Source organism: Protobothrops mucrosquamatus, unplaced genomic scaffold (assembly GCF_001527695.2).
Source record: "Protobothrops mucrosquamatus isolate PMUCROS unplaced genomic scaffold, P.Mucros_1.0 scaffold_280, whole genome shotgun sequence".
Lineage (NCBI taxonomy): Eukaryota > Metazoa > Chordata > Lepidosauria > Squamata > Viperidae > Protobothrops > Protobothrops mucrosquamatus.
This window is the reverse complement of record NW_015386356.1, coordinates 1603324-1612946: the sequence shown is the minus strand read 5'-3', so window position 1 is coordinate 1612946 and position 9623 is coordinate 1603324. Positions and strand designations below refer to the sequence as shown.

Here is a 9623-nt window from a genome sequence, read left to right as displayed (position 1 = left end):
AAACTAATATATAAAAAAAATTAATACAATGATGTAAAATCTCTTTTCCATTCTTTGGAAAATCAAAATTAGATCATAGTCTTTTGATAACTTCCTTCTAAAAATTAATCATTTCATATCTATACTGTTGCCCAATATTCTTTCAAGATAGTTCTTTGCATATACTTTAACTTAAAATCTAGAATTCAATGGTATTTATTCTTAGGAACATGTGCAGCATTGCAAGCTGAACTAGTTTCCTATTTAATGTGGAGTGGTCCTGATTTGAACATGTTGAAATTTTCAGTTCTTCAGATTTGAACATGAACTTAATTTTTTCTTGAAGATATGAGTATAAATGAATTTGCCTTAATTGTAATATGCCCTTCAGCATTTACAGAAAAATATACTTAAATTTTGGAACAGAGGTATTTAGTTCTGCTTTTGACGTGAAACACTCTACTCCTTCTACTTCATTGTGAGATATGGAAACTTCCCTCTATATCTCTGAAGCCCAAAAGACAATTATACAAGACAGTGAAGATAGAGAAAACGTCACCTCTTTCATGTCATAACAATAAGGTAGGAAATGAATGAGTACACTGTACTGGGCAAGGGAAATCAGATAGACTGTACTCAGCTACTGTAAAGTGCAAGGGGATGAGGCCTTCTATACCAGTGATGGCGAACCTTTTAGAGACCGAGTGCCCAAAAACTGGCCCTGCCCCCGCTCCATCCCCTGCCCTGCCCCCACTCTGCCCCACCTGCCCACAGGACCACTCACCACCTCCAGGGCCCGCCGATCGCCCAGGCAGCCCAGCAGCACTATGGGGGCCACACCCTCTGCCCGCACCCTGCAGCATCAACTGCATGATGTGTGAGGGCAGAGTCTTATCTACGCTGCCTGGCTGCCATGTCCCTGGCTGCGTTGCTCTGTGTGGGCCATGCAGGGGGGCTGCTGGAGAGGAGGGGGTCGGGGGAGGCAAGGCTGGGGCAACAGCACGTGTGCCCACAGAGAGTGCTCCGAGTGCCACCTCTGGCACCCGTGCCATAGGTTCGCCACCACTGTTCTATATTCTCACAGTATATTTATGAAGTTTGTACTTATCCAGCACATTATAGAGCAGAAAAAGAGCAAGGAATGTAATTGGGAGAGACAGGAAGACTGAGAGGAGGAAATATTCTTTTTGTTTTAGATGTATTTCAAAATCCTCATGGCATCTGTTCAGTTACTTTTCAAACGTTAGTCAATGGTATATAAACATTTTCTTCCAAATAATATTAATGCTGCAATACATTTTCTCACACACACACACGTTTTTTCATTTAAGATCTACAAATACATTGAAAATAGTTGCTTCCCTTCAACGAAATTATATGTGTGTATAATTCAGTGACTATCCCTTCTAAGGTTACAAATATTTTCATTCCATATCCTATTATCTATAGATAAATCATTAAAACTCAGTCCTGGTGTCTGCAGAAAATTTGTAAAGGGATGCCAGAGGTAACAACATATCTTGTTTTAACTTTTGATCAAATCAATTTATATTCCTTCCTTTTATTTCTAACAAAGTTAAGCTTCAATTCATTCAAATATTGTCATGGGATTTGATTTCATTTTTTTCTTTATTCCATCATATGGAATTCTTCAAGACTTTAACAATCTTCTTTTATAAATCTGGTAGAAAAAAATTATCCATATCACTCTGTCAGCCAATTTCTTTTATAGATATTGTGAACTTCATTTTTAAATCATTTTCTTGCCATGTCAGTTGTAAATCCACATGTCCACAGAAGTAGACATAATTATTGACATTTTAGCTATTTCCTGATTCCATTTTTAAAAAAAATCTCCTTCAGCATTTTCATTGTTAGAATGTTTTGTTGGTTTGTAAATCTTTTTTCTGCCTAAAAACTTTAGTCCTGTCTGATGTCCAGTTTTCAAAATCATGGAATTACTTTCTTTGTTTTATCTTGTAAAAAGCAAAACAGAATCTATTTTCCACAAGAAGCTGTTTGCTCTTTTAATTACTTCCAAAACATTCTTGTAAAAATTTCAATATTTTATTTTACTAGTCTGTTTATAATTTTCTGAGATGAATATCTTTTTGCTGCTTATTTCAGATACTTTAAATTCTTAAGCTTATGATTAAAACTTTCTTTCATTCAGGCTTGAAGGCAGACTTACCCGGTATTTTCAGTTGTCAGTCCTAAGGTGTCTAATAGATTAGAAATGAAATGAACAATTTCTGAAAGTGATTAGAAAGTGACGTTTGCAGACTTAGTGTTCTTTAAAAGTGTCTGCCCTGGTTGTGAGCAAGATGATTAATACTGTTGTCTCCAGAAACTCAAACCCATAGAAAACTGCTGTTCTGCTGTCTCTTCATGAGAAGCAGCCATCTGGAGCACATGTGGTCAATCATCTATTCTCTTCTTATTTGGAGAAGTTCCAAGGAACTGGTCTATTCAGTGGTTTTTTAGTCTTTGCCATGATCATCAGCTCTTTACTTTGTCATCCTTTCCCAGAATTTTCATTAAAAAATATGAAAAAGTAACACCCTTCTATGTTTAATATATTAAATTACTTCAATTATACGATCAGTAAATTCGAAAGATTACATTAGTACATTAGAAGCAAATATGTTTTTTTTTAAATAATTGCATAATTACAAGCCAATTTTCTTGATATAGATTTTGTTGATGGTAATAAATGTGAAGCTGGATAAGAGATACAGCAGTTAAACAGTAAGAGAGGGATGATCTGTGTTGGAACACAAATAGGCAAGTAAATAGACAAGTAAATGAGAAACCAAGGAAGTTCATTATTAAAATTCTAAATGTGGGGGAAAAAATCCAGATTTTAATCACAGTATACTACAAAAACACTGTGTTCATAGAATACTGAATATATAAATACTAACAATAAAATATAAAATGGTTGCTTCTGTAATCTGTCTTAAGAAGAGTATATACATTTAGTTCTATCTTAGTTCTGTATTAGTTTCCTGACTGTGTGAACTTCAAATCGCATTAAATTTGCTGAAAATTCTCATGTGGTGAGTGATAGGAAATATAGTTGTTTGTGACACTGAGAAATCAGTATGTAGTTTAGCTGACGTAATTGTGATAAGATAATTTAGATCTGATTAAATTTCAGCATCACTAGATTTACACATATAAATAAGGTTGGGCAAATTTGCAGCTATAAACATAGGATAGAATAATCTGAATGCCAACAATGAGAATGTTCTCAGTTTTTGGAAATTGTTGAAAAGGGATTTGAAAGATTGGGAACAATTTGTTCATATGAGTGTCTGTTTTAGAGTACTTGGATCTTAAGAGTTAAGCAGCCCCAGTAACCTAATAATATCCTTTCCATGTTCATGCAGAACTTATGGTTGCTCCACATCTCTCTTTTTAAATAAGGAAAAGTAAGAGAAACATTTGAATGTACTGTGTTACAATATGGATAGTGGAGGTGTGCAAATCAGCCCTGATCCTATTGTTTTGATTTAAAAAGCTAATCCAATTTGATCGTTTGTGCCAATCATTAACAACATTTAGATTGATTCAGATAGAACAATTCAAAATAAATAACTGATTCAGTTTGGATTTCTGAATCTGAAACATTCTGTTTCTGCACATGTGTAGCAGCATCTAAATAGTTCAAATTTTTCAGTGATTTAATTTTTTTTTTAAATTCAGAAAACTGAAGTAGTTTCCTTTGATTGAACTGTCAGCGAATCAAATTTTGGAATCGAAGTTTCATCCACCTCTTCTAGATAATTCCTGCCTTTAACAAAAAGCCTATTGTGTTAATGCAGTAATTGTTTTAGCTTTAGCAACAAACTTGCTTTTTTATGCACATATATATGGAAGTATATCCCATAAAACTCAATGGTACTCACTTTTCATTGGTCATGAAAAAGATTCTGTAGAAAATATTTTCATCAGTTATAAGGATATTATTGTTATATTAGTTGATCTGACTATCAATTAATTGTATAGAGCTACAATGCTCTCATACAATATTATGTATACTTTTTTGACAATAGTATGTCGATACGTTTCTAACGTATGCATGTTTCGATATATGGAAAAGTAATAATATTTGGGTTTCTTCAAGGAGTTACTAGGATTTGATACAAGATAAATTAGCTTCTTCCAGTCCATTATTAACATTTATTAGTATTTGTACTATTCCATCACTCAAAATGAAAAGAAAAAAAAATATAAGTGAAAAGTCATTGTTCTTGATTACCTCTGGAACATTTCAAAAGTTATCATAAAGCTTAAAGAAAAGTGGTAGAAATTAGATTAGAGTTTTAAACAGGTTTCAAAGATGTTTTATTATAGTGTCATTGAAGGATTGATTGATGGAGTTTGCCTGGAGCTGCCTAGAAAAAAAGACAGTTTTCTTTACAAACAAAATCAAAGGAGGCAATTTGTGATAGCAACAAATCTATAAACCAATACTGCTAAAAAGTTATCCAAGCTATGAACGCTTCCAACTTTTTATCAATATTAATAATCATTTCTAAACAATACTTCTCAGTTACATTCACATGCCTTCTAATGATTAAAATACGTGGTCTATTCCACATTCACTTCAGTAGGTCATCTAAAACTCTTTCTTGCCAGAAACTGTAAATTTAAGTAAAACTAGAGCCTTATCTCTTACAAAATATTGACTGGTTACTTTTGTGACTTCACTTCCCTAATTTAAAATGCTTTTAGATATATATAAAAAGGTCAATATGAATATACTTACATTTTCAGTTCTCAATATTGGATACAAATGAAAATGTCCAAAGTTTGAGAGTTTGTAGAAAACAGTCCATAAAGCCTTCCTATTCATCCTTTTCTGTCTGGCTAAAGGAGTATAGTGTAATACCTGGCTAAATTTCCCACTAAAGGTCATGGCTGGTTCATCATGATTTGCATGTACGTTTGTATACATCAGAACAGAAAAGGGATGAGCATTTGTATGCATATGAATGGAAAGGTTCTGCTGAATACGATGCTGAGCCCCTTCAACTTGATATATTGATATTGGCACTGGTTTCCTCACAGTTATAGTTTAAATATTTTGTTCTTCTCTAAAAACAATTTACTTGTTTAATTTAATAAAATTTAATTTAATAATTTAATAATTTAATTTAATAAATTAATTATTCAACTTAATTTAACATTAACTAAGAATTTAACCTAAAAATAGATTTTTAGCAATAGCAATAGCATTTAGTTGAATAATTAATTTAATAAATTAATTATTCAACTTAATTTAACATTAACTAAGAATTTAACCTAAAATAGATTTTTAGCAATAGCATTTAGTGCTTTATAGCACTCTCTGGGTGGTTTATAATGTCAGCATATTGCCCCCCAACAATCTGGGTCCTCATTTTCCTGACCTCAGAAGAATGGAAGGCTGAGTCAACCTTGAGCTCTGTCATGATCGAATTCCAGGCTGTGGGCAGAATTTGCCTGCAATACTGCACTTTAACCATTGTGTCATGAGGGCTCTTAAAATTATATATTATATAGCAAAACTTACCTGGTAGATCGCGCATTAAAGAAATACGTTGATACCTAGATATTTCTTCACAAATTTGAGTAGAATCTATAGAGAAATCATTTTGCTTTTGGCTTCTGGATTTGCACTCTTGCTTATATTGTTCATTGGCCAAAGTAGTAACTTGCTCTTTGAGGTTAGCATTGTTCTTTTGAAGACGCTGTGCTTCAAACCTTAGTGCATCTCTTTCATTCTCTATGGAACGTGTTACATTTTCTTTTAGTAAGACTGTTTCACTCAGTTGTCTTATTTTATGCTTGCATTCATAGGTTTCCTGTTTAAATACATTCAGCTGCTTCTTGAGAACCTTGTTGTCTTCTGTAATGGTAGTTATCATGGTTCTTAGTCGTTCGCATTCTCTTTCAGTATTGGATAAAGTAGTTTTCAAAACTCCACTTTCTATTTTTGCATTTTTACGTTCAGTTAGAAGCTTTTCCTCAACTTGAGCTCTGTCTGACTGGGCATCCTGGAGTTCTTTCTCCAATACTTTTTTAGAACTCAGTGCCACATGTAATGTTTTATCAGAATTCAGTTTTTCATCTTTAAATGACTGTAACATCCTAAGAACAGCTTCCATATCTGATACTGCAATCTTCTCATTTTCTTTCAATTTTTGTATCTCATTCTGTTTTTCTCCAAGCTCTTTTCCTAACAATTGTTTTTCTTCTTTAAGTTGGCAGATATCATCTCCCAATGTCTTTTTTTCTTCTTGAAGTACTAAAACTTTATTTTCCAAAGATCCTAAGGTTGCAATAAGATTACTTTTTTCTTTTGAGAAAATAGCCAAACTTTCCTGGGCTTTTTGATCTTTCTTCTGAAAATAATTTACATCTCTCATTATCCGCTGATTTTGATCATATAGCTGATCCTGCTTTTCTTCCAGTGCTAACTTTTGCTGTTGAAGTTCTTTGCATTTCTTCAGTAATCGCTTTAGTTCTTTCAGGCATTCCTTGCTGTCTCCATCTGATTTAACTAATTTCTCTTGAAGGTTATTATTCTCATCATGCAATTCCTTAATTTGATTCTGATATTTTGAATTTTGCTCTGTCAGACACTGCATAACATCAGTAAGAGGTTTCATTTGAGTCTTCATATCTTCGTGTAGAACCATCTCTTTTTTCTGAGCATGGTCAGACTCTCCCAAGGGCAAGTGTAAAAGTCTACGGCTTTCAGCATAATCATCAGGTACGGAATTTATATCAGAGAATTCCAAATCCACATAGTTTTGGAACTCTTGATTTGACTTAAGCAGTTGTGTTTCATTTTTTTTAAGCATCTTGGAGAACAGATTTATCTGCAATTTGTCGATTGCACTATCTTTCATGAGATGTTCTTTATTCTTATATTTGTCCTTGCATGCTGTTTTCAGTGTACTTTGATAATTTTCTGAAGATGAGGCAGTGAGTGTTTGAAATTCATCTGCTGAACCCTCCAGTTCTGAAAACCTCCTCAATTTAAAATCATAATTTGACATATCTACTACTTTTTCTATTAAATCCTGTTCTGATAAATAACCAGAATCATTGTCTTTGCCACAGACATTGTTAGAATTCTGAAGTTCAAGGAAATGTGACAATTCATGTCTAGTAGCCTTTTTATCTTCCTCTTTTAAATCTTTGAAAGGACTTACATTGTCTGATAAAGATTCTTTCCCTTCATAATTATGGAATACTGTAGAGGGTTTGTGTTCATTGTAATTTTTTAATAGTCTAAGATGTGTCATCTTTTCTGAGCCCAAACCAATGTATGTTGGAGAAAAAGTGCTGTTGCCAAAATTCTTAATGTAATCATCATTTAAAGAGAGAACAGCTTTGTTCCGAGATTCTTGGGTATGGTTTTCTGATATTCCAGTTACTTTGTATTTGTTTAGAATCTTGTTTTTAAATTCAGAGCTGAACTTGTTTTCTGAACCATGACTGGTATCAGATTTCTTATCAGGATGAAGCTGCTTCTTAAAATAAAGAGCTTCTTGATATTCTCCTGGCTGAAACAAAGGGAAAAGTAGCATATCAGAAAATTATTCAGTGCTTAAGAAACAATGTTTAGTAATGCTGATAGGTTGGAGACAATAGCTGCTTTTAAAATCTTTAAAAATATTTAAATTTCCCCCTTGCAAAAAAATACATCAAGGTATGAGGATTATGTCTTTTTCCAGTTATCTGTATAATAATTCTTTAAACTATTTTAAATTATGGTGCTTTTTCTAGTTTTTAACTTCTATTATTTCCCTTTTCTTTGTGTGTTTTTTATGGTAAGAATGGTTAAAGGATTTCTTTTAATAATTATGTTATCTACCTTTCAGGGAATTTTGTAAGTGCTAGATGGAAATGAATAGCAATTCATGGAATTTATCATTTCTATTTTCTTGAGCATTTCCTAGACCAAGGGTAGGCAACCCAAAACACTCAAAGAGCCACTTGGACCTGTTTCCCACCGAAAACAAAACACTGGGAGCCGCAAAACCCTTTTGATATCTAAAATGAAGATAACACTGCATATATCCTTTTTTACCTTTATTATAGGTGTATGTATGTATGTATGTATGTATGTATGTATGTATGTATGTATAAAAATATAAGAAAAACGAACACCAGGATAAAATAAACAGGACTGTTTAATATAAACAAGCCTGTGAGTAAAAAAGGTTACTTACTGAGCTTTCATCAGCCAAACTACTGACATCATCAGAGTTAAAATGCTAGGTGATTAGGGAGCTTGCCTATATACAGCTGCCTGTCTCTGCACCCGGCTCCTCGAGCGTGTCATTGGCTCATTAGCTATGTTACTCTGCAATGTGTTAAATTGATTCTCATCCGGCAGCCTGTTGGTGGATCTGGTGATTGTAGCTCCCTCTCCCTGATCCTGCAAAGAACAACTATACAGATGTTCCTGCTTCATACTCCCCCTCCTTTTTTGTCTCTCCTTCCAAGCCGTTCGTCATCTCCTCCCATAGCAGCTCTTGCTATGATATGTATGTATGTATATGTATATATATATGTATATGTATATCATAAAGGTAAAAAAGGATATATGCAGTGTTATCTTCATTTTAGATGTCAAAAGAGTCTCTCTCTCTCTGTCTCTCTCTCCCTCCCTCCCTCTCTCTTTCCTCTCTCTCCCTCCCTCTCCCTCTCCCTCCCTCCCTCTCTTTCTCTCTCCTTCTCTCCCTTTCTCTCTTTCCTTTCCCTCTCTCTCTTTCCTCTCCCTCTCTTTCCTCTCTTTCTCTCTTTCCTCTCCCTCTCTCTTTCTTTCCTCTCCCTTTCTCTCTATTTCTCTCTCTCTTTTTCTTTCCCCCTCTCCCTTTCCTCTCCCTCTCTTTCCTCTCCCCCTCTCTCTTTCTCTCTCTTTCTCTCCCTCCCTCTCTCTCCCTCTCTTTCTTTCTCCCCCCCTTTCTTTCTCTCTCCGATCTTCTGCTCACCTGGCAAGCTGGCTTCAAGCTGTTCTCCAACAAGCTGACACACATTCTTATTGGGCTAACTCAGGGGTAGGCAACATTGGCTCTTTTATGACTCATGGACTTCAACTCCCAGAATTCCTGAGTCAGCATAGCTGGGCTAGCTAGCTCTCTCCTGCCCTTCCTGCTTCCTGCAGAGATGCATCAAAGGGAGGAGCCCTGCCCAATAAGCTTGTCAGCTCGTCGGAACAGGGTGAGGTTATTCTCTTTTTTACACACACACACACACACACACACACACAGAGAGAGAGAGAGAGAGAGAGAGAGAGAGAGAGAGAGAGAGGCTCTGTCTTTCTCTGCAAATGGCAGAGGAGGCTGGGAGCTGCAGGGGAAGGCTCAAAGAGCTGCATGTGGCTCCAGAGCTGCAGGTTGCCGACCTGTGTCCTAAACAATAGATTTATTTACATATCACTTTGAGCTACAATGTGTTTTTAAGTACAGAATATAACCCAAGTACTGTAGTTGGTTAAACATCATTTTGAGGCAGATTGTTCCATTGGTGAACAGCTCTGTATGTAAACGAAATGTTACATCATTTTTCCTGATGTCTAACTGATTAGAGGTTTCAGGGAAATGATTGAAGCAGCTAGTCTTTTGCCCCAATATAGTTAG

The 9623-nt window shown here is 34.9% G+C and overlaps 1 protein-coding gene across 1 annotated transcript in view; it reads right to left on the bottom strand.

The window, feature by feature from the left end:
• Window positions 1–4332: 4332 nt before the first annotated feature.
• CCDC110 (coiled-coil domain containing 110) overlaps window positions 4333–9623 on the bottom strand; it is a 16376-nt gene continuing 11085 nt past the window's right edge. The window contains exons 5-7 of the mRNA XM_029287267.1: window positions 6986–7541; window positions 5540–6943; window positions 4333–4379 (exon numbers count right to left, since the gene is read on the bottom strand). Coding sequence (XP_029143100.1) covers window positions 4333–4379; window positions 5540–6943; window positions 6986–7541 — 2007 coding nt within the window. The remainder of the gene's footprint in view (window positions 4380–5539; window positions 6944–6985; window positions 7542–9623) is intronic.